Below are 25,545 nucleotides of genomic sequence, written 5' to 3'. Positions count from 1 at the left end.
AGAATGAATAGAATACAAAGGAGTTCCAGATTGTTGGCGTGTGTTTTTGTTTTTTTAAATTTAATGAATTCAAAAGTATTAACTTAACATTTATATAATAAAAATACTACAAATTTACAGTTTAATAAAGAATGGTTTTGACAGCTGGTTTGTGTTGAAACAATTTGTATAATAATATTCATTGATGATCATCTTTTTGTTTTGGGTAACACAATATGCAAAAAAGAATTAACTTGAGGAGAAGTCATAAGTAACACGATGTTTCATCATGCACCATACATTTTAGATGTAAAATTAAGTGAACTTGCTTTGTGTTGGGGCTTTGGTGGATGGGTAATTTTTGCCCCATTGGACAAGGGGAGTAAACAGAATGTTTGGATCGCACAAGGGTCTCCTGTTTGGGCTGCATGGTTCAGTCAAGGTTCAACCACTGAGTTAAGATGAATCAGAATAAGCTCCTGGAAGTCAGATCTGCTGGTCTGTATAATCATTGTGTGTTCTTGGATGCTTATTATTGGGTGCAGGAATCCGGCATGATGTTTTCTTGTTTGTTTGTTTGTTTGTTTTTTTCTCACAGGGCACAGATAATCGTCCTGTTCCAAGCTGCGGTTATCAACAGGCTGAAACCATAGACAATTCAAAAAACAAATAAAAAAATGTGATCATTCTGGAGCTTACTGGGACTGGTAACTAAACTGATTGTAACTTCACTTTTATGTCCTCCAGTGGAACAATAATCAGTAAAATAAATAAAAAAAGGTAGGGGTCTAATATGAAATGGCAGAGGGAGCCAGGAGAATGTAGGGGAAGAGGTGGTGCGGTAAAGTGACCTTTCGTTCAACTGGTCACATCAATCAAATCCAAATAAAACAGCATAATTGATGATCAAATTTCCAGTTTTTCTGTTTGTGTCTTTATTCCTGAGAAATGTGTCGACATTTACATTTTTACCACACAAAAAATAGACTATCATTAATAAAATACTTCTGTGTCACCATCTAGTTGTACAAACACTATTCTGAAGCTCTGACAGAAAAAAGTAAAACGTTTTCATAGTTAAATGAAGCATATGGATAAAAAGAAACATGAAAACTTTTCTATTTCTGAAGCAAAAATCAGAAACATCAACATTTCTAAGCTGAGAGGGGCACCTTGTGGTGAATCGCGATTGTCTTACCGGAAAGCACCAAAGGGGGCAGTGCCTATAACACGATTCTTTTTACTCGATGACCCTCCCCTTTCTTTTACACTCGGCGCAGGAAGTTGCTCTTTCTCTTCCGGTTGTCGTCTGTACGTGTGACAGGTATTACTAATTTTACTTCGGTGGATTCTCCAAAATCCTTATCCATCTGCTTTTCTTGTTCTCCCTGGTACACAAGCAGACTTTTGTTTTGATTAAACTCTTTATTAACCACCGATTTATTGCTGTATGTCTTAAAAAAGACCCAAATGGAAAGCAAAATAAGCCCTAGAAAGTGCTAGCTAAGAGTCTGTGGTGGAATTTAACTGCGGAAGCAGTTGTTGCTTATTTTCCTAAAGCATTTCCAAATGAACATATTGTATGATTAAATGTGTTAAGTGTTTGACTGCTTGGAAAAGCCTATCAGATTGGATTTTGTTAAATTTAATAAAGCGCCGTGTCTTAACGTACAGTTTAACCGTAGCTCTGAAGCTTGTTAGCATACATGATGAAGATTTTGGTTTGATGTTTTGCCTGTTGCAGATTCTTAAACGTCGATATGGCAAAGTCGAAGAACCACACAACTCACAACCAGTGTAAGTAAATGTTTATTCAGCGTTTGATGTCAGAAATGGAAGCTGGATTCTTCCACCAATGGGCGGTGGAACAGGCGTGACGCTGCCAGACTGCTTAATTTGTGTTTTTTGTTTTATTTGACAGCCCGCAAAGCCCATAGAAACGGCATCAAGAAGCCCAGGTCTCAGCGTTATGAGTCCCTAAAAGGGGTAAGTATCGTCCCAGTAACTTTGTTATAAATGTGCACAGAACGAAGCAAGTTCTGTTGTCGATGATGCTAAAAACAATCAGAGATTGTTACTTTTTTGTGGACAAATTTCTGTAAGGAAACCACGCAGAGTTGTGAGGTATATATATGGAAGTTTTTTCTTTCTCTTCTTTTTTAATTCCTTTTTTCTTTTCTTCTATCTTTCTGAATTATGTGTTGTAAGTCATTTGGAAACATTTTGAGTTGCAGCCTTTTCTCTTAATTCCCAACAAAGTTTCGAGAGTTGATGCAAGAATATGATAATCTATAAAGGCATATGAAGAATAAATTTTGCTGTGCTCTATTCTGGTTGTTCATTTAAGAAAATGACTGTTCATACTTAATTTTCTATACATTTGGTGCGTGACAGCTAATGGGACTTTGCAACTGTCACGCACCTATGCGACCAACAACATTGAGCTTTAGACACACTTAAAATGCATGTATGCAATGCAGCAATGTGCATCTTTGCTGCACGTAATACATGTGGCCAAGACGAATTACCATTACTTTTTGTGCTACTTCACACGTAAATACGTTTGAATAACCTTTATTTAGAATAAAATGATAGTTTATCTCAATTGTATTGATTTAGTGTTTAATATGTTGAATTGATAAGCTAAATTGCTTGTTTGAGCCATAGTTGAGTTGTCTCGAGCATAAAGAATTTATAAGTCAAGCATTTTGTAAAATACCATTTTGGTTTTAGAGCTTATTAAACTTTGGCTGATGCATCCTCTGTTAGTGTGCTGAAGCTTTTTACATTCTTTTCTCTGGGTAGTATGCTTGAATAATGCAATAGAAGTTAATGAATTAAATTCGTAGATGACGATCAATATTCATCCAACGTTGACTCTTGGCATCCAGACACATCGTCTTCTCTTTTTGAATATTTTTATCCACTCATTCAAGTAGCTTTATCAGGCTGCTTTTCAAATCAAAGCTGAACTTTTTAAGCTACCTAATATAAAATGTTTGAATAACAGTGCCACCATTTTTAAGTGAAGCAAACAAGAGTCTAAACAATTTGGACACAAGGATGGGCAGCAATTTTCCTAAACTGTTGGAATAACACTTGGAAAGGAAGAGCAAAAGGAAACAGTGGTATTACTTCACTGTGCTGATCCATGAATGGAATGAACAAATAAGCACTGCTTTGCAACCTACTATATATTAATTAATAAAAAAAAGTATAATCATAACTATTACTTACGGATTAAATTCAAAATAAAAGCCCCAACCCTACAAAATGTAAAATTAGGCCATAACTGTTAGTTTGAATTGTTGACTCAATATAATTCCAGTTACTTCCATGCCGTTTTTGACTTTTTTGTTTTTCTTAGGCAACGTATTTTTTATTTGTTTTATGCTGTTAAAACATCACATTCAACTGTGCCCTGAAATACTCCATAAAAACAGACTTGTATACATAAAGATGTTAATCCATATCTGGAGACGTCCGTGTGCCTCAACGGGCTGCTGAGGATTTCATTTACAAATAGTTTTGTAATGCATCTGATGTAAGGGATGAACATTTCAACTCTCAAGCAAACAGTTTGTCATGTTTTCAATGTGAGAAAGAAAAACAGAGAGAAATGGTATAAACAGCCAATATTCTTTGTGAATTGCGCTCAAACTACTTTGGGATTTCTCACCAACCTTTTTATCGTTGTGAAAGAAAGCTAAGAGCTCCAATCATGCTCCCTTTCCACAATGCTGTTTTTAGTACGGATGCAATAATTAGCTTAGTTTGATTTGGTTCAAACCTTTTTTTTTTTGGTCACGGTTTTGTTTCGGTTGTGTATTAAAAATGAACAAGAAAATGTTTTAAAAAAATTCAAAATCTTTTTGGTATTTGCTGATAAGCAAGTAACAATGTAGTTGTTTCAGTTGGCTCGCACTGGTGTAATTTAATGTAACAATTTTAAATATACTACGGTAAATTTAGCACAACACTTGTGTTTGATACTTTTAACATAAACATATCCAAACGTATGCAGTAGGGATGCAGTGATTCGCTTCACTTACGTCCCTAGTTTAGACGTGGGCACTTTGTCTACTTCAGTAAAACTTGAATATTTGACTGACACACCTATGAAAAAACCTGTGCTGCGTATATGTGCATATATTAAGCTAATGTACTTTCTAGGCCTCTCCTTCATGAATGTTGCCTGGGGTCAAACTAAATCAATGTTTTTGTGTGTTGCAGGTGGACCCCAAGTTTCTGAGGAATATGCGTTTTGCTAAGAAACACAACAAGAAAGGCATGAAGGCAGCAAGGAAAGCAGCCCAGCAGAAATAAGCCACTTTCCCGTTTCTCGACGCTTAGCTTTCTGTGTCATGTTTCCATGAGCAAAATAAAGCAATGCTTTCAGAAAACAGCTTCTTTGTTGCTTTTTGTAACTTGTGCATATGACTCAATGCCAATTAAATTTTGATGTTAAGTTTAAAGAACTACAACCTCTACAGAATCAAACAGGTAATGAAGGTGTATTGATCATGTCCAATATTAGTGTTCAGTGACTTCTTAAACTAATCCTGTTTTCTAAAGTTATGGTAAAATATATTTTGGTAAAACCTGTAAACTTGCATAATATACCTCTAGGAGATGTTTAGCTGCTTAAATGAAGTTCCCAGCACTGTACTGCAACACTTCACACTTGGTTTATGCATTAACACTAAATCAAATCAAACTTTATTTACAAAATAGCGCTTCTCCTGCATTTTGTGCATCTCGAAGTGCTTTAACATTAAAAACAGAAAACACACAATATTAAAGTAAAAACCCAACCCACCCTTCCCACTCCCCTCTGTTAAAGCACATGACCCCCACGTACAAAGAATAATGACTGTAACATTAAATAAGCAAACAAACAAGTATGGCTTGGCTCTGCTGTGAGGAAACAGTATTTGGGAATCCTTTCATACTAGGAGCCGGCCCAGCCATTGGAGCTTCGCCACAGCGCCCACCCAGACTGGGACAACACTGGGGTCCACTTCACAGCCTCGAAGCTGCAAAATTAGACCCCAGCTGCTCCAGCAAGGGCGACAACTGCAGCAACAACCACCGACCAAGCCTGCAAGCCCTGGAGGAGAAGATCCCCACAAGAAACACTGGGGCTAAAATCATAAGATATTAAAATTAAAGACATAAGATGTATATAAAAAACCTTAAATTGAGAATAAGATACATAAAATGAAAATAAATACATAAAATAGCCAATACTAAAACTAATAGAATAAATTATCAGTTAAAATCAACTAAAAGCTACATTAAAAAGGTGGGTCTTGAGCCTCTTCTTGAAAACCTCTACAGTCTCTGTGGCCCTGAGGTTCTCCGGCAGGCTGTTCCACAGGCGAGGACCGTAGTAGCAGAACGAAGCCTCACCATAGGTTTTGGTCCTCACCTTCGGAACAACTAAGAAGCCAGCACCGGAGGACCTCAGGGTCCGCGAGGGCTCATATTTAAAAAGACTATAATTTAACTAAGAAGACCCAAGACCATAAAAACATTTATAAACCATTAAAAGAACTTTAAAATCAATCCTGAAACGCACAGGGAGCCAATGCAGCGATTTAAAAACTATCACTAATCCAAATTTGAATACAGCTATACAAATTAGCTGCATTAATCCAAGACCAAGTTCAAAAGTGGACTACTCAACTGTAAGCATGAGGGATGAATACAATTGTTTTAATTATGCAAAAATTAAGTGAAAAAGGTTCATACACAAGCCAAGGTAGAACGTTAGACTTGGCATTGCATTAATGCACACAAAAATGCATTTGCATGACTCTCCAGTAACCAGTTTGAAAAAATATGCAAAGGAAAAATCAATGTTTACTTTGGAAAACTAAAATTAGAGGAAGATGTAATGATTAATGAAAAAAAAGGTTTTAAAAAACTTTAGGGGGTACTTCTATATTTGTGGATTGAGAGTTGTTTCTTTTAATTATTTTATATTTGCAGTTTGAAGTAGCCTAAGTGTAGGAACAATTTTCTTGAGATTACGTGCACATGTAGTGTTTAATGTTGTATCCATTTTAGGTTACTTCTTCTTCTTTCTCTTTCGGCTTTTCCCATCAGGGGTCGCCACAGCGAATCATCCTTTTCCACCTCACTCTATCATGGACATCTTCTACCCTAACATTAGCCAACTTCATGTCCTCTGTTAAGACATCCATGTATCTCCTCTTTGGCCGTCCTCTTGCCCTCCTGCCAGGCAGCTCCATCTCCAACATCCTTCTACCAATATATCCACTATCCCTCCTCTGAACATGTCCAAACCATCTCAGTCTGGCTTCTCTGACTTTGTCGCTGACACAGGCAACATGAGCCGTCCCTCTGATGTACTCGTTCCTTATCCTGTCTAACCTGGTCACTCCTAAGGAGAACCTCAACATCTTCATCTCCGCTACCTCCATCTCAGCCTCTTGTCTCTGTCTCACTGCTACCGTCTCTAACCCATAGAGCAGAGCTGGTCTCACCACTGTCTTGTACACCTTTCCTTTGAGTCTTGCTGGCACTCTTCTGTCACACAACACTCCTGACACTTTCCTCCAACCGCTCCAACCTGCCTGCACTCGCCTCTTCACCTCTTTTCCACAATCCCCATCACACTGAACTGTTGACCCCAAGTACTTAAACTCCTGCACCTTCTTCACCTCAGTCCCCTGTAACCTAACGCTTCTACCTTGATCCCTCTCGTTCAGACACATGTATTCTGTCTTACTACGACTGACCTTCATACCTCTTCTTTCCAGAGCAAACCTCCACCTCTCTAGCTGTTCCTCCACCTGCTCTCTACTCTCACTGCAAATTACAATGTCATCCGCAAACATCATTGTCCAGGGAGATTCCTGTCTTACCTCGTCTGTCAGCCTGTCCATCAGCATAGCAAACAAAAAAGGACTCAAAGCTGATCCTTGGTGTAGTCCCACCTCCACCTTGAACTCCTCTGTCTGACCTACAGCACATCTCACCACCGTCATACTTCTCTCATACATGTCCTGAACTACTCTGACATACTTCTCTGCCACTCCAGACGACCTCATACAGTACCACAGCTCCTCCCTCGGCACCCTGTCATACGCCTTCTCTAAATCTACGAACACACAATGCAGCTCCTTCTGACCTTCTCTGTACTTTTCCATCAACATTCTCAAAGCAAAAATGGCATCAGTGGTGCTCTTACGGGCCATGAAACCATACTGCTGCTCACAAATCTCCACCTTCTTCCTAAGCCTGGCTTCCACTACTCTTTCCCACAGCTTCATTGTGTGGCTCATCAACTTTATTCCTCTATAGTTGCTGCAGTTCTGCGTGTCACCCTTGTTCTTAAAGATTGGGACCAGAACGCTTCTCCTCCATTCCTCAGGCATCTTCTCACTCTCTAAAATCCTATTGAACAACCTTGTTAGAAATTCCACTGCTGTCTCTCCTAGGCACTTCCATACCTCCACAGGTACGTCATCAGGACCAACGGCCTTTCCGCTCTTCATCCTTTTCAGAGCCTTCCTAACCTCATCCTTTCCAATCTCTGCTACTTCCTGCTCCACAACAACCACATCTTCCTCCCTTCTTTCCCTGTCATTTTCCTCGTTCATCAGCTCCTCAAAATACTCCTTCCATCTTTTCTGTACACTCTCTTGGGTTGTTAGCACCTTTCCATCTCTGTCCTTAATCACCCTTATCTGTTGCACGTCCTTCCCATCTCTGTCTCTCTGTCTGGCTAGCCTGTACAAGTCCTTCTCTCCTTCCTTTGTGTCTAACCTGTCATATAGCTCATCGTAAGCTTTCTGTTTGGCCTTTGCCACCTCTCACTTCACTTTACGCTGCGCTTCCTTGTACTCCTGTCTACCTTCCTCAGTCCTTTCTACATCCCACTTCCTTTTAGCCAACCTCTTCCTCTGGACGCATTCCTGTACTTCCTCATTCCACCACCAAGTCTCTTTACCGTCTTTCCTCTTTCCAGATGACACACCTAGCACCTTCCTACCTGTTTCCCTGATAATCTCTGCTGTAGTTTCCCAGTCCTCTGGAAGCTCATCCTGACCACCCAGGACCTGCCTCAACTTCTGCCTAAATTCCTCACAAGTTTCTTCATTCTGTAGCTTCCACCACTTGGTCTTCTTTTCTGTTTTCCCTCTCTTCTTCTTCCTGACCTCCAGAGTCATCTTACACACCACCATGCGGTGCTGTCTGGCTACACTCTCTCCTACCACCACTTTGCAGTCATTAACCTCTCTCAAATGACCTCGTCTACATAGGATGTAGTCCACCTGAGTACTCCTACCTCCACTTCTGTATGTCACTCTATGTTCCTCTATCAAAATTAGACCCCAACCTAAAATGTATCCATTTTAGGTTACTATTGTGAAATAAACAGTTGAGGACCTGCATCCTAGGGAGATTTTGAGTTGATCAAACCAGACTGTCATGTGGTGATGGGCGAAAAAGATCAGCTACTTTATTCTAGAGGACCGAAAAATAATTTGATAATTAAACAAATATAAACTTCAATTCATTTAATACAACCTAAATAAAGTCTGCATCAAGTTAACACATTCTTATTTGAATGGTCATTTTGAGGTTTTAGGAAAAATGCAGGAAGCTTTCTTAGAAAAAGCATGTGTTGTAGATTTGTTGTTTTAGCACATGGGTTGTTAATTGTGATTATAGAAAAAAAACATTCATGCAACTGAATTTTTCAGAAACATTTTCACAAAATTCAAAGGAAAATGGATAAGCATCCACAAGGCAGAGAACACAAATGTGATAGAAAATGTACAAACATTTCCAAAAAATGCAATTTCCTCTCATTATAAAAACAAAGAGGAAAAAAATTAAAAGGTCTGATTATACAGGTACAAGTAGTTATTATTTAGATGCCATAATCATCAATGATTTCTTTTGAAACAAACTTTATTTTGAAACAATTTATCAGTTTACGTCTTTGCGTCACTTCCTGTTACGCTCTGACTCCGGCTTGCATCATTTCGTCCTGGCTGCCGGGTGCTGAACATGTGAGTATCTACAATCAAATGGTACTAATAGCAAACACGTTCCATTGCGGCCTCGCTGTTCCACGTATCCATTGCGGTATGCGAGCCTTTCCGCCGCTCATTTCTCAAGTTTCACTTCAAGCTCTGTTGTCCTGTGAGCGAATAAACTACGATCTGGTAGTGTTAACCTAACCTAGCTTGCTATGCTACCCAACAACAAGAAGGATGTGTCACTCCTGTGAGGGTTCTGCTATAAAGAAAAGTGGTTGAATGAACGATTCGAGTCGAAATTTCTGTTCTTAATGTTGGAACGTATAGCTATGATGCTTTGCCTCAGAGCTGAAACCAAAAGAAGTGACAGCGTTTCTTTAGAAAGAACTGCCAAAGTTGACAGGTGACTGTCGGAGGATTAAGTATGTGCAACTTAAATAATGAGGAATAACATTATACAACTTTTCAGTTGATGGAAAAAAAAAGTTTATTTGGAAAGCTAATATTATTAACTAATATAGGATGATTAAACACGAATATGAGATTTTGTGAGTAGCAAAGAATTGCTTTAAATGTAAAATAAAACACATTGGTTTGTGTCTTGTGCTTCTGATTTGCACTTTGTTTCTGGACAGACGCCATGGTTGAGCCAGTTCCAGAATCCATCAACTTTCCTTCTGAGGAAGAGAAGATATTGGAGTTTTGGCAGAAAAAGGACTGTTTCCAGGAATGCCTTAAACAGTCTAAGAACAGACCCAGGTAAACATAACTGTTATTTACTAGGAATCTATACAGGTTAATAATGTTCCTCATAAAATTATAATTATTTACACCCATTCTTTCAGTTTCTTTCCGTAAATAAAGATCACATTTCACAAATTAAATCTGGTGGGGGAAAATAGGTGTAATAACTTCTAAAAAAATCGGAGTCAACAGTAAAAAATATACACAATTGGTTCCGTTTTACAACCAGGTACACCTTCTATGATGGCCCACCCTTTGCCACGGGTTTACCCCACTATGGTCACATTCTGGCTGGAACTATCAAAGACATAGTTACTCGGTTTGCTCATCAAAGTGGCTTCTATGTGGAGAGGCGCTTCGGCTGGGACTGTCATGGCCTACCTGTGGTAAGTTTCCTATATATATATTTAAAAATATATTTTTCATGGATTATGGTCTTTAAATCTTCTTGGCTGTACCGTGTTTTAAAGCCACAAATAAAAGTTATGTCAGCTTACTCAGACCTGGCTTCTTTTAAACCCACAATTTTATTTAAGATAGTGAACAAATATCACACATTAGGAATTTCCCTGGAAACTGTGGTCACAGAATGCTAACACACATGCTACAGAAGTGTAGAAAAATAACGACGCACCCATTTTACATGGCTGAACGGTGATTAGCGCTCTTGCCTCACAGCAAGAAGGCCCCCGGTTCAAGTCCTGGCTGCGGGACTTGAAACAGAACATCAATGGGGGCCTTTCTGTGTGGAGTTTGCATGTTCTAGCCGTTCATGCGTGGGTTCTCTCCGGGGTCTCCAGCTTCCTCCCACCATCCAAAAACATGTTTCATAGGTTAATTGGTCACTCTAAATTGTCCATAGGTGTGAGTGTGTGATTGTGACCCTGTGACAGACTGGCGACCTGTCCAGGGTGTCCTCTGCCTTCACCCACAAGTGGCTGGGATAGGCTCCAGCAACCCCGTGACCCCGAAAGGGACAAAACGAAAGAAGATAAATGAATGAAAAAAAACAAAACATTTTGCATGGACTGGTTAAAAAAAAGTGGATTTCCTATATCGTTGATAATAGTTTCGAAGGATGGAGTGTTTGAGGCTCTCTTATACTTTGCCAGTATGGACAGGAAAGTCTGAATTAGCATTTTATTCTGTTCTTCATTGCCTTATTAGGATCCTACAGACTCTTAGGTCTTAATTTCTTAACATCTGAGGCAACCCTTGTTAGCAGGTATTTGGATGCTTAATTTAACTGTCAGTTGTGTCACTTTCTGATGGATGATGTCATTTCCTGTTTGTTGCATGAATCGTGCGGCTGTAGGAGTATGAGATCGATAAAACTCTGGGCATCAAAGGGCCAGAAGATGTGGCAAAGATGGGGATCGCTGAGTACAACAAGCAATGCCGAAACATTGTTATGAGATACTCGCATGAATGGGAGGTGAGTAAACAAAACAAAAATAACACTGTTAGTATTTCCCAAGTTTGCTTAAACTTCATTCATCAAATGATGAATGCGTCTTTTTTTGTACACAGACTTCAGTAAAGCGAATGGGGAGATGGATTGACTTCAAAAATGACTACAAAACTCTTTACCCATGGTTCATGGAGACCGTCTGGTATGTGCAGCACTAGAGACTTCACACATACTTCAAGTAGACCTAATGGATTGAATCAAAGTAGTACTACAATAAAATTAATATTTCAAGTCTGATTAATCTGTAACCTCTTCCTGTGTTTCTGAAGGAAGTCAAGCACAACCTTTCTGCTTGATTTATCTTGCATTCACCCTTTTAAATATTATTTTATGAAGAAAACAAACCTCTTTATCACCCTCTGTTAATTGATGAGCTGAAAACATGAACTTTCAGTCTCAAGAAGCAAGACTAGGAAAGGCTTTTAGTTTTGATGTGCCTCAAGACAGAAAATTCTAGTTTTGAAAAGAAATGTTTACAAACCAGTTTTACTCTTGGAGAATTACAAATCCCATACGCATATAAACAGGATTTTAAAAAAGTGTCATTACTGCCCCCTAAAGGCTCCTACCTCCAAACAAGATTAGGAATGAGGACTGGAAGCTACTGACAAAAACAGATGTACTGAGCGAATTCAGAGCATCATAAACCACCCAGATATCTTTCAATAAATATTGTGGCCACTGCCAAGTTTCCACTTACCATGTGCAGGGCTTTGAGGGATGTGTAATCAGCCCAAAGTAGTTTGAAAGGCTCAAGAGTCTGAGCAGCATTGCACTTTGTGGAAACACAAACAAGCTGAGATCCATTATTAGTATTAGTAGCTAGAACTCTTGTGGCAACTATTAAGTATCATTTCAATGATGCATGCTCCATCATATTATAAAGCAATTGGAGGAAAGAGGTCATAAAAAGGAAAGGCTCTTCTCAAAGAGATGGAAATAAGGCAGCTAGCATAAACTAGATAAGGAGCAGGAAATGAGCAGGAAGATTTTATCATCTAAGATGTGGAAGGCCAAACCACTTGACACATGTGATCTAAGATGTGGAAGGCCAAACCTTGCAAACATGGGGAATTATCCCTCCCCATCGCTCTTTATACTGCACAGGCATGTCAAGTTAACCTGCTCTTTCAAAATGGCATATACTTATGGAGCGCTCTACTACCTTCTTTGAACCTGTCCGTTTGCTGTGGTGAGCAGAAACTATAGTCTCCAATACAAATGGAGCCAAATCCATCAATACGTTGCACCTGCAGTGGATGTGTTAGAAAAGAATCAGCACACTCCCAATATTCACTCTGTTGGCCCTTTTTCTTTTTAGGTGGGTGTTCAAGCAGCTCTATGATAAGGGCATGGTGTACCGTGGAGTCAAAGTGATGCCTTTCTCCACTGCCTGCAACACCCCCCTGTCAAACTTTGAGTCCCATCAGAACTACAAGGTTTGTGCTTTCCAGCAGTCACCGCTGTTGTATGAGATATGTCAGACTAATGTGGAAAATGACAAACACAACTGACCCAACGTGAATTTCCCCCATCTCCAGGACGTTCAGGATCCTTCTGTGATTGTCAACTTCCCCTTGGTTGAGGATAAGGATGTTAGTTTGATCGCCTGGACCACCACACCTTGGACACTGCCCAGCAACCTGGCCCTCTGTGTCAACCCAGACTATCTGTATGTCAAGGTCAAAGGTGAGGAATGTTTCTCTTTGGGGTGTCATGGGATTCTGTGTGAAGTTCTTCGTTAGATAAGACGTTTTTTGTCTTCAGCTGTACAATTAGAATTTGCTTTTTTGTTAGTATTTTAACCCCATGACGCCTGAATTTATTTCCAGCTATGAAAAAACCCAAATGCCACGTATGCTTTTGCTTTCAAATGTTGCTAAATTGAGGTAAGTTTGGAGCAGGATTAGTTTGATGCTTATTTGAATCAATAGGCATCAAAGGGCGAAAGTAAAGACTTTGTGAACCTTTTCTTTTCTGTTTTGTTTTTCTGTTGTTTACTCTGATTTACAATTTTCCCACGAATCACAGTTGGATGGAAGCTGAAAAATGTGATTAACTATTGATCCTCAAACATGTTTTTGTTGTGAAATCCTTGTATAACCAGAACTAATGGTTCAGTTATTTAAAGGCTTAATGTCCCTTTCTGATGAAACTCAGGTTTTTGGAGTTTGTGACATGTACGTGTGGCATTTTTCTTATAAAGGAGAACAAATGTTAAAAAAAAATTCTTTTCACTTTCCATTTCTGAAAATTTCTCCTTTTGAATCGTGTCAATTAAACTGTGGAAAAGACGTTTGGTTTAAATTAAGGAGCTGAGTTGTTGTGACATCACATCGGCTCAGAAGCACATGCTCTGGGTCCGTACGACCCAAAAAGAAGTTCAGCCCGTATTTGGAAAATTGCGTGTGAATAGACAATTTCTTTATTGCATTTAATTTTATTTGCTGTGCAAGTGAATTCAACAATCTGCATGACTTCATGTTCTTTATGATTTCATGTTTATTATACGGGTATGAAGCCAGACTATTGTTGTAATATTGGGCTACCGGTACATAAATAAAATTGAATTGAATTGAAATCAGTTCTGAGTCACAGTGAAGCTACTTTCAAAAACTGCCCTTAGAAGAAGGCAGTGCTTTTTCTTAAAAAAAGAAAAAAGTTGAATTCTGAATTAGAGAATTCATCAGTGATGATCTTAAACCTTCACTTTAATGCAAAAACAACCAGATGTTTAACAGGATTTGCCTTTGAATTGCCTGGAAGATGATCAGTACAGTCTTTTAAATACTAATCTCATATGTTAGGCATCAAGAGGCCCAAGTTTGTTTTAGTTTGTGTTCTTTTTCCTCAACATTCAGATTTTGCACTCAAATCTGAAAGGACATTCACATTTCAAATAAAAAACTTGAGCTCAGAACAAATAATCAAAACAAATGTTGATGTTTCAGCATTCATATTTGGATTTTGTAAATAACTGACTGAAATGCACCTGAATTGCAACACAAATTATACAGTGATTTTAAGTTCTGCAACAGATTTAGTTAAATCCTAAAATACGCAGATTATCCTTGAATAAGGTTGTCTAATTTCAAATTTCAAAAATGGATTAAAAAATGGACAGTTTCTTTCTGCTAGAATGTTCTTTGGCGTGTTGCATGAGAGAGGATAGATTTTCATAAGGATGACCTAGATTCTTGCTGGCGGGTCATAGTCTGGTTGATCCTGAAGGGGGCACTGTTGAAGCACCGCGTGTCATCCAGGCTGAGCCGTGCTGCATGTGAGACCTCCTCGGAATACCAATGAACGTGTTTTTCATTTTTCTTCGTACCCGCACAGACTCGTAACTGTTCTCTCGCTCCATCTTTTCCCCGTCATGGCTCCCTTGTTTCCTCACCGCTCCACCTTCACATCCACCTGCTTTTGTCCTTCAGTGCTCCCATTTGTCTCTGCTTGTCTCTCTCCCTTACTGTCTTTGCTGCTGTTTGATCCGTGGACTGCGCGAAGCAGCAGGTCTGAGCTGTGCCGTCATTTGTCACCACTGAAGGAAAAAAAAAAAAACATCTTTTATTGATGCTGCACCCTACTTTATTTTTTCGCCTCACTGTCTCTGGTCATTTGCTTTTTTGGCCTTCTCACAAATGATGCCTCAGCTGATCTGAAAGCTTCTTCTGTTTGGTTTTCCTGAATTATCCCTTCTATGTTTCTGTTTGTATAAGATTCACGTTTCTAAAATGTCTGTCATAGGTTTTACACCAAGTAGCTGAGTTGGTCCAACTCCGGTGCTTTCGTCACTGCAGCATAGCAGTGCTCTCACACAAATATAAACTAAGAATCTAACAATGCTACATTTAAGTCTATGGTTTGATAAAGAATGGGTGCCTTTTTTTGTCCAAAAAAGCTGCAAAAGGATGTCTTCATTTATGACCAACCACTGCAGATTTTGAGTTCTGAAGTTTTTTACCACCAACAAAATGCCTAAGAAGAAAATTCTGCACATTTAATTTATTTAATAGCCACTGAATCTGCAGGTAGTTTCTCCTAAAAAGATGAGATCTGTATTGTTTCTCATAGATGCACTTCAACTGTGAAGCTACAAACGCGCTAGACATTCAAGTTGGCGTCAAATGCGCATTCAAGAACGTGCTTGCAGGTGTTCACACTGGACGAGCAGGGAGGGGCTTCTTCTTCTTTTGTTTTGTTTTTCTACTGTTTACTAATGCATGTCCGCTACCTACAGTTTAAAGAAACTTGTTGCAAAGTGTTGAAGCAGTGCAAATCTTGTTCCAGGCTTTTTCTTTCACACCTCTATTCTGATAAATGAAAAACTTGATGTCACATAATTCAAGCTGGGCACAAACTGCAATTATTAATTTCGTCTTCATTTGGAATTTTCAAACGATTGAAACGATTGGCTGCCCACTTGTCACACCCAAATTTGAGTCCCTGATCGGTAAAAGTTCAGCCTGGTTTAATTTGCAATGGCCACACATTTTGTATGTAGAGCCAGAAACCGGTCATAGAAATTTGCTTGGATATGAGATGATGCAAGAGTTTTGAACATGGAAGCCCGAAACGCGTGTTTACATGCGTTTACATAGACGTCGCACTAGATGTGAGATCTTCAGCTCTCAGTGCTCCTGGCTGAATTGCCTTTTTTTTCTTCTTTTGTTTGACCTCTTCTGAGCTCTCACTCAGTGCAGAGTCCTGTAACCACATAACAATCTGCACGGTGGCGCAGTGGTTAGCGCTCTTTCCTCACAGCAAGAAGGTCCTGGCTGGGGGACCTGCAACAGAACATCAATGGGGGGCCTTTCTGTGTAGAGTTTGCATGCGTGGGTTTTCTCCGGGGTCTCCGGCTTCCTCCCACTGCCCAAAAACGTGCTTCATAGGTCAATTGGCAACTCTAAATTGTCCCTAGGTGTGAGTGTGAGAGTGAATGGATGTGTGATTGTGGCCCTTCGACAGACTGGCAAACAGTCCAGGATGTCCCTTGCCTTCACCCACAAGTGACCGGGATAGGCTCCAGCAGCCCCGTGACCCCCGAAAGGAACAAAACGGTAGAAAATGAATGAATGAATGAATGAAGAACCAACAGAATGTGTATTACAGACGGCAGTGTGAATGTAGCTCAAGAGACAGACTGTAGCGAAAAAATCCAGGAATTCCCACTGTATGATTTATTTATTAATTTCTTTTAATAAATGTGTTCGTATAATGATACAAAAATATTTGTTCAACTGACTTTTTAGTGTTTTATCCTTGTACTCTTAATTTTGTTTTCCATTAACCATGGGTCAGTCCATTTATGTTTAAAAAATGTTGGGCAACAGTCAATTAAAATTGTTTTTTTTTTTCTTCCCCTTTTGTCTCCTAGATAATTCCACTGACAAGACCTACATCATGATGGAGGCCAGGCTAGGGGCCCTGTTTAAGTCTGAGAGTGAATACACTGTCCTGGACAAGTGAGTACAGGAGGGCCATAGGCCATGCAGTGTTTACTCTTCGTTTCTATCCCAATAAGTTGGTTCAGGTTTTTATATTAGCGAAGTCCTTTAAAGATCAAAATGGTGTTTTTGTTTGTGGAGATGAAGTAAACTCATTTTCAGCTTTGTTTACATGGGATAACTCAGAAACTCCTGCTTATAGTGATCTCCCGTTCCAACATACGGTATATGAAAACTTCAAATGCAAAGTAAAGTGGAGGAATGTGACAAAAGCTTTGGGGTCCTTGGTCGCTGAATACGGTGGTCTTTTTATGGCAGAAGTTAACCCACAAAGACATTAAAGGGCCTATATTGTGCTATTCATAAACCTTTCAGAGTAAACTACTGTATATATGTGATCATATTTTACTTTTGGCACACTGAAGAAGACATTTTCTATGAAATGTGAGTTATTTGCTGCTCATTTTCCCACCTTGAAATAAGACGACTCGATCTCTGACGCCCCACCTTTCGCTTTTCTGTGGGTTCTGCCCATAACATGATTTCAATCTAGAGCCAGCCTCGTCTGCGTTTCTCCCACGAAAAAACAAGCAACATCCAAACTTTTGCGAAGATAGATGTGGATGTTATGGAGCCTTAAAAAAGCGTTAAGCCGATCACCGCTAGCTCTGTGGAGAAAGTGTGTGTGTGTGAGCCTGGGGGCGATGCTGGCTGCGCTGACTTTTTCTGGAAGGGGCGGTTCCTCACTTTGTGACATCACAATGTGTTGGGTTGGGAGGGGCTGGTGCTCAGAAAGCAGGCTTAAGAGGAATGTTCAGAAATACGTGAATGGATCAAAATACGGCTTTGGGGCCGTAAACTTATAAGCTCAAAAAGGATGGGTTTTGCATGACATGACATTTTCACACTTTTTTGTTTGAGTTTTAAATTCTCAAAATTCAAACTGTGAAAGAATCCAAGTATTATTGCAAACTGAACGCATTCTGTACAGGAGACACGGCGCCAACATGATTGATTGAAACAGTCTACAGTCAATCAATGTTCTGTTAACAAAACAAAGCAAACGCTGCTTTAAGAAAAGATCCGCCAAAATGCAGGACGGTGAAAGCTGAACCGCATTATTATTGAGGGAACACTGTATTTACAGTACACTGACCACATCCTAATCTGCATCTGCTCAACTATTTGATCATTTTAGTCGTATAAATGATTATAGGTAAAGGCTAGAGGCAGGTACACAACCCTCTGCAGTTCAGAATACGCCAATAAATGAATTGAAATGAACTTTCTCTGTTCTAAATGGATACAATTCATGTTATTTTTCACCGTCCATGTTTGTGAGCTGGTGTCGGTACTCATTATTTTTACCAGTCATAATGACTTCAACTGTTTAATCCCATTTATTTACTTTGTATTTTTCAGTAGCTCTCCAGGTGGAATTCTGAACAATATTTCTTCTGAATTAAGATTTCATCATAAAAATGATCAAACATGTTAGACATCGGGGGAAAATGGCCCCACAGTTTCTTTCAGCTGAAATCATCTACCAATATTCCAAGTAATACAAATATGACTGCTGTTTCTTTTTATGCTCTATAAGGTTTATGGATTGATGGTTTTGTCATTTATGGTAATTATTGACTGATGTATGTTACTAAATACTAACATGAGTTATGTTAGTTGTCAAATAAATATAGATGCAGGATGTATTGAGACAGCAAAAGGCTTGTTTAGGCATGATTTATAACCCCCCCTCCTCATCTCATACAGTCTATGAAAGAAATTAACTGGTAATAAAGTTGTCACGGTGAGGAAAAGTGTTGCATGGAGGATGGTGTTCTTTTCACCCTGCAGAGCATAGTCATCTGAGAGTTGATTACAAAACAAGATCATTGTTGAATCAGTTTTCCGTTAAAAATAGCCCTTTAAATGGAGAAATTTCCAAATTTCTTCCGGTTGTTTTTGTCAGTTTTTCAAGTCCACAGACACAGATGCTTTAACAGAAATCCTCATCTGTGGAAAATCAATGTGATTGGTTTTGAAAATGATGCGCCCTGCTGTTTCAGGACAAATGAGTAGTGTGTGGGAGCACACTAAAAGGCCAGCATGGGGATCTATTACTGCACACAATGTGGGTGACTTGCTGATTTATGAAGGCGCCATTAATGTGGATCAATATCTTCAGAGTCAAGAGCGACATGCACTGTGTTTCCCCCTTCGTAAGGTTTCTTTTTGAAGGAAAGACTAGCCTTTTTAAGAAAGACTGAGTTTTGAAGTTGTGATGCATGAAAGCTCCCTGAAGGAGGAACATTTGTTGGAATCTATTTAAAGAATCCATAAAGAAAATGTTGTGTTTACAGTTTTTGTTTGAAGCCACCTCTCTAAGAGACCTCAAATTCAATTTTTATATGTTTCTCGTATATTTGGGTTTTTAGATTTCCTGGCAAGAACCTAAAGGGCAAAAAGTACAAACCCCTTTTCCAATACTTTTCTAAGGTTGGTGCACTTTTGATTGCTTTTTGTTTTTAACAACTGTTTCCTTACTAAACTATAACTACATCACAATATCTTTATGTTTCACTTCAAATTGACATTGTACCAGACATCTCCTAAGATCTCCATTTCTTGCACCTGCCTGAACTAATCTAAATCTGCTCATTTGATGTCAGTGTGGCGAGAAAGGAGCCTTCCAGGTGGTGCTGGATAATTATGTCAAGGAGGAAGAGGGCACCGGAGTAGTCCACCAGGCACCCTACTTTGGAGCTGTAAGCCCCACCTTAACATTTCTTCTTTCCTCTATTTTCTGAACCTTATAGAAAAACAGAATTATTGTCCATTCTTTGAGAAAAGAGGAGTGTATTATTTTAACATTTAAAAGGTAAATAAAAACTGGAATAGAATGTGCTTTTGTGTCTCTTGCTATTTGACTCCTTCAATTGTTTTATTGCTTATGGTTAAATCCCTTTAACATTATTTGATCTATTTAGATGTACTTCTTTATTTTTGATTTGTTGATATTTGGGAACAACCGTAGAAAATAATGCATGATTGAAAATGTGGGAAACAGACTAAGAAATTGGTATTTACTGGGGCTTGTTTACATTTAATTCGTGTATGACGAGGCAAAAGGCAGGAATGATTATATTATGAATCGCATAACAGAGGTTACAAAAGCTGCTTTTTATGAAAACATTTGACTTTTTTCCTAGATTAATTTGTGTTTATAAATATGAACTTTTTTTAAATGGAAAGAAATCACATTTACTGGTGTAAAACAGTCATAATAATTAAACATATTATATAAATGTAGTGTTTTAATTTGTATTGATTGGTTACATCATAATAAACTTAATGAGATTAGCTGAAACTATTCCATTAGATTAAAAGTGCTGCCAAACTCTATTTTCCAAACTTTATTTTGTTCCGACTAGATGCGAAATGACCTTGTGAGTCATCTGTCTTGGATACTGACAGGCTGTTTGAATACAAATTACATTCAGAGCTCAGCAGTGCTCATATACTTCATGCATAGCTGCCACATACCAGTGCTGCTTGTTTTTAACGGTGCAAAAACATCCAGCTATGGAAGGAACTTGATGTGGAGTCATAGCTTGTCTTTAAACTGCTTAAGAAACTTTCCGCAGGGTTTAGTTGCACAGTACACACCTATGTAATGTTTACATAGAAGTCCAAAAGCATCAACAAGGCAAATATTATTTGTTTGCAATTATTTGTGTTTTTAAGTCCAAAGTTTTACAAAAATGAGAACTTTTTCAGTAAAACTCTATCAAATCTGTTCTTTAACTGTACTCTCTTTTCTGTAGGATGACTACAGGGTTTGTGCTGAGTACAACATCATCCAGAGGGATCAGCCTCCTATCTGCCCTGTGGATGCCTCGGGCTGCTTCACTTCAGAGGTCACTGACTTTGCTGGACAGTATGTCAAAGTGAGTGACACATCTTCCATTTACATGAAGTTTGGCTTTACTGATGTTTCAGCTGTTCTTTTTATGTTGCCTTTTATACATTTTGTCATTTAAAGTGCTTCACAAAAAAATAGAAATTAAAAGCACATGAAAAAACAACAACATATAAGACAGTAGAATAACACATATAATAAAAAAATCCCTTTATTACAAGATTAGAAAAGCATTTAAACGTATTTTCCAGAGTATAAGTCGCAGAGGAGTCTCAAGAGCTCAAAAAATGCATGATAAAGAAGAGAAAAAACATATATAAGTGCGTGGGAAAATAACAAATGAATAGGTCAAAATTTATTTAAAAAAGAAATCACATTTAAGTCGCTACTGATTTTAAGTTGCACCCCTGGCCAAACTATGCAAAAAAACAGTGACATTAGGGTTTTATAGATAACTATAAAACTCTGATGTTTTTATTGATTTAAAATGACTTTTAAAGTTTAAGTCCATCAAGATAAATATGGTTTTCCCAATTTGAAGCTTTACGAGAAAGAGACTAAACATGACTGTTAACCAGGCCTGCACTATAAATTTACTAATTTTTAATCATCGCAATTTCAGCTTTTGCAATACTCATATGCCAAAAGATGGAGTAAATTGATAAACAAATTGTTTACACACAAGCTAAAACAATCTTTTGGCAGCTTGAAGAAGGTAATGACTACGGTAATCAGATGGACTCCTTTAATGTTAGATGCCCACCTCCTCTGTAGATGTGAGTCATTTGGAGTTTAATTTAAGGCTACGTTCACACTGCAGGGCTTAATGCTCAATTCGGATTTTTTGAAAAAATCCGAATTGTTTGCTAGACCGTTCACATTTCCAAGTAAATCCGAACTTTTGTGATCTCCAGTGTGACCGTGACACGACCCAAACGAGACCCGCATGCGCAGAAGCCAGAAGAATACTCAACGGTGAACGACGTCACTTGTTTGCGGAGCAGATGTCAACAACAGTGTTGTCAAAAGCGGAGCTCTTTTTGTAATATTAAATTTATTTTCACGAAGGAGCAGCACAATTACAATCTTCTCATTTTAAGAAGGCAATGGAGTCGGGATCGTCTGTACCCACTGTTGTGGAATAGGAATGTGTATGTGTTGGGCCTGCGCGCCCCGTGTGTGCAAGCGCGTGCCGCGATAGAGAATAGGGGGGGGGGGGGGGGGCAGTGTGTGCGCGCATTCATGTTGTGTGTTACGGAGGACGGTAATAAAAGAAGGTTTCCCCCAAAATAAATGCTATGGACTCTTTATCAACCCGTTCTGGAGAATCTAAGGATCAGAACAGGGAGGAGGAGGAGGATTGCCTCGGGTCCCCTGCGCTTCTGAGCACGGTGACGGTCGGAAGGGGAGAAAGGAAAAAAAAGTTATAGCTGTAAAGGTTCACCACCACGCTCTGCCATTTATCTGGAAAATTTTTCAAAAACCGCCCAGTTGCAATAAGAGCCCTGGAGTTTGGCCTGAAAAGAGCAATCAGCCCAAATATTAATCCAATCAGTGACCTGCTTCCCTTCCACTGACTGATCTCAGCAGCATCGTCCACCATGGTTGATGTTTACATTCTCGTTCCCGCCTACTTCAACGCAAAATGATGACGTTTGTTGCGTGTCGATGACGTACGATTCGGAATCAAGTCGCCTGGCCGGTCAGACGGCGGTCGCAATTGAAAAGAACGGCTACAATTCGGAATCAGGACGGCAAACCCAAGTGGCCTGGGTCGCAATTGAAAAGATCGGATCTGTGTCATTCAGACTGTCATGAAAAGATCGGAATTGGGCCGCTTAGGGGCAAAAAATTCGGAATTGGGTCGTTTCAGCCTGCAGTGTGAACGTAGCCTAAGTTATGTTGACTTTTGTTTTTATAAAACTGTTGCAGTTCAATGGAAATGATGTATTAGTTGTTTTTTGTTCAAGTATCGCAATTCATATCATAATCGCAGTACTGATCGTGATCACTAAAATCTGACATTGTGAGTTTTTTTCATATCCTGCATCCCTACTGTTAACATTTATTTTTCTTGGTTTATAATTGGAGCTTTATCTTCCTTTGTTTCGAGTCATTGTGTGAAATGTCACAGTCTTTCCTACATTTATCATGAAAGCTACATAAATGTTATTTTGTAGAAACATTAACAGTGACTTCGTTTATTTACACATCTCTGTAGTAGCTGCAAAATGGGGTGACGTGTTTGTGAAGACATTTTGACATAGGCGATGTTGTTGAACTTGTCTGCTGGATACTCTTCTATTGTCTGTCACACCATGGTCTGTAAGGATCCTAAAAGGACAGTGATGTAGAGCAAATGAGGTTTAGCATTTATGTGCAAAGGCCAGGGAGTGTACATGGCCTGCCAGGTCACTAACAGTACAGCGTTAGCTAATAAAGAGCATGCAGCAAGAGTCCTCTGAAAGTCTGTCATGATCCACTTTTGAATCGTGTTAAAACATTGCGCGAGTTTCTAGGCTGTCTGAGACATTCTTGCTGCTGCATAAAAACTCTGAGGTGATCTAAGGGAGCGTCAGACTTTCAGAGAGCCAGAAAGCAGTTAGTTTACCTAAGATCTTGAAAAGCGCACCCAGCATTTTGCTCAACATGAGAGCTGCATCCTACTCTCAAAAGAGCCTGCAAGTCAGCAGCTCTGCCAGCAGAATGAGAGTTCAGAGCCCATCCCCGTCCCGGTGCCGTGGATCCTCGTTTGACAGCCGGGGACGCTCCGGATTTCGTGGAACAGCCATTGAGTTGGGCACAGAGATACACCAGCAACATGCCAATGAGAAAGAGGAGATGCAGGAGCTCAATGTCAAGTTTGCTGGATACATCACAAAGGTCCAGGCACTGGAGCAGAGGAATGCCTCCCTCCAGGCGGAGCTGGCGACACTGCAGGGTCGTTACAAGGGAAGCCCCACTGGCATTGGAGAAGAATATGAACTTAAATTCAAGGAATTGCGAGAGCTCATCGAGACCCTGACCAACGAGAAGGGAGCAGCTGATATTGAACGGGGCTACCTCGAAGAAGAGGTTGAAATCTGGAGACTAAAACTGGAGGAGGAACTGGCACTGAAAGAGGAAGCAGAAATGATTTTGAGGGAGTTTCGGCAGGATGTTGACAACGCTACACTACAGAAGGCCGAGCTTGAAAAGCGTATAGAGCAGCTGGTGGCTGAGATCGAGTTTCTTAAGAAGCTACATGATGAAGAGGTGGCTGATCTCATGAAGCAGATCGAGGAAGCAAAGATCACTTCAGAGATGGATGGTGATCGTCCTGATTTGGCGGCTTACCTGCGAAACATGCGCGCAGAGATAGAGGCTGTGGCTGCTCGCAATGTCCAAGAAGCTGAAAAGTGGTACAAGAGCAAATTCGACACTCTTAAAGAACATGCAGGTAAACATGAGGAGAAGATGAAGACAATGAAGGATGAGATCACAACCTTCCATAACCAGGTGACAGACCTTCAGAACCAGATTGACAGCCTTAGGGCTCGCAACGCCGCCCTTGAGCAGCAGTTGGAGGAAATGGAAATCTCCCATATGGAGAAGGTGGGAGGTTTAGAGAGCATCATTGCTCAACTTGAGGTCCAGCTCTGTGAAACCAAACTGGAGATGAGCAAGTATCTTCAAGATTACCAGGAACTGCTGCACATTAAGCTGAAGCTGGATGCTGAGATTGCGACCTATAGGAAGCTGCTGGAAGGAGAAGAACAGAGGCTTGGAATTGGCAAAGATGCCTAAAGATCCAGAACGAGAGCAGATGCAGATCTAAAGAAATGGCAAAGAAGACCCCCAGATCATCACGGAACAGAGAATTCCCCTCAATCAGTCTACAAAACTGTTTTCCTTCACCTTTTAACCAACCGTTTTTTCTTGAATTTTGCTGAATGCTACAAAGAGTTATAAGACTTAGAGTTGAGCAAATAAGGAAAGTACATGGACAGGCATTCCCTGGACAAATGCGGCCCTCTTCACAAGTTCTGAATCTGAATGTTCTGGCTTTGATCAAATATTTTTAGAACTGCTATTTATTCTTCAGTGGTTTTAAGTTTCTAAACTTAAAAAAGTAATTTGCCTCTGAATATGTATTGGTGCTACAGTACACTGCCCACCTTAATTGTTGTCATTGACCCAAATTTACTGGCTCGCCACACCCCAAAGCCCACCCCCCCACTTTTCTGTGTCCTGTGTTCACTCCAGCTTCTTTTTCCTGCAGTTCTCCTCCAGTCAGGCTTCTTTTCATCCTGTCCTTCTGTCACTTCTCTGTTCTTTGTCACCTTTTAACGTTCCACTCCCTCTTGTTCAGTCATGATCGATACAAAGCAAAGCTCAGTCTGTAACCTTAGTGTTATAACCGGTATTTACAATAGCGCCAACTCCAATGTAGTGACAACCTGTTGACCTCATACATTAATGTTGACCAACAGTTGCTTAATAAAGATTTAAGTGAGTGCATGCAAAATGAGCCCGCTGTGGTTATTCTTGGTTTTGTTGTTTTCCTTAATCGAACAACCATGCCTTTTCCTCTTTTATTGTTAACTGCAGCATTTTTATTTCAACTCTCACACATGTTATTTTTAAAGGACGTGTGCTGAAAAGCTGGTATTATTCCACAAGCCTTATTTTGTTTACAAATTTATATTAAAGTTTAGATTGTGATTTTATTTTTTTATTTTTTGGTCAAAATATTATGTTACCACTTTCGAATCTTTAGGTTGCAGGTCATTTTCCAGCAAATTAGCATATTATAGATGCCTCTTCATGTTTTAATGAGGACACAAGTGAAATGCTTACTTTAGAGAATTCAAGGCCAACATTCTGATAATCACTTTGCTAAGAACTTTATTTATTCAGCCCCCTGTGAATTACAAAGTTTGGTTAGAGGGAGTTGAAGTGCTGTATGATAAGCCATTTAGCTGA

At 39.5% G+C, this 25,545-nt stretch overlaps 3 protein-coding genes across 4 annotated transcripts in view; all 3 read left to right on the top strand.

The window, feature by feature from the left end:
* Positions 1-1,220: 1,220 nt before the first annotated feature.
* rpl29 (ribosomal protein L29) lies at positions 1,221-4,384 on the top strand. 2 transcript variants are annotated; one of them, XM_004068661.4, is made up of 4 exons: positions 1,221-1,303; positions 1,724-1,776; positions 1,901-1,965; positions 4,213-4,384. In XM_004068661.4, the coding sequence occupies exons 1-4, from the start codon at positions 1,227-1,229 to the stop codon at positions 4,303-4,305; spliced, it is 288 nt and encodes a 95-aa protein (XP_004068709.3). In that variant the 5' UTR covers positions 1,221-1,226; the 3' UTR covers positions 4,306-4,384. The 2 variants fall into 2 exon arrangements, with proteins under 2 accessions (XP_004068709.3, XP_023810649.1); XM_023954881.1 differs by lacking the exon at positions 1,221-1,303 and adding an exon at positions 1,349-1,370.
* A 4,576-nt stretch (positions 4,385-8,960) lies between these two features.
* iars (isoleucyl-tRNA synthetase) overlaps positions 8,961-25,545 on the top strand; it is a 52,977-nt gene continuing 36,392 nt past the window's right edge. Inside the window, exons 1-11 of the mRNA XM_004068660.4 lie at positions 8,961-9,029; positions 9,635-9,758; positions 9,973-10,129; positions 11,059-11,178; positions 11,274-11,356; positions 12,536-12,653; positions 12,756-12,903; positions 16,592-16,679; positions 19,097-19,157; positions 19,331-19,426; positions 20,486-20,608. Coding sequence (XP_004068708.1) covers positions 9,640-9,758; positions 9,973-10,129; positions 11,059-11,178; positions 11,274-11,356; positions 12,536-12,653; positions 12,756-12,903; positions 16,592-16,679; positions 19,097-19,157; positions 19,331-19,426; positions 20,486-20,608 — 1,113 coding nt within the window. The 5' untranslated portion in view covers positions 8,961-9,029; positions 9,635-9,639. The remainder of the gene's footprint in view (positions 9,030-9,634; positions 9,759-9,972; positions 10,130-11,058; positions 11,179-11,273; positions 11,357-12,535; positions 12,654-12,755; positions 12,904-16,591; positions 16,680-19,096; positions 19,158-19,330; positions 19,427-20,485; positions 20,609-25,545) is intronic.
* On the top strand, positions 23,139-25,090 carry LOC105354075 (desmin). The gene has a single exon (XM_011474852.2). The coding sequence runs from the start codon at positions 23,230-23,232 to the stop codon at positions 24,364-24,366; it is 1,137 nt and encodes a 378-aa protein (XP_011473154.1). The 5' UTR covers positions 23,139-23,229; the 3' UTR covers positions 24,367-25,090.

The sequence above is a fragment of the Oryzias latipes genome, chromosome 5 (genome assembly GCF_002234675.1).
Source record: "Oryzias latipes chromosome 5, ASM223467v1".
Taxonomy (NCBI): Eukaryota; Metazoa; Chordata; class Actinopteri; order Beloniformes; family Adrianichthyidae; genus Oryzias; species Oryzias latipes.
This window is presented reverse-complemented; position numbering and strand designations above follow the sequence as displayed.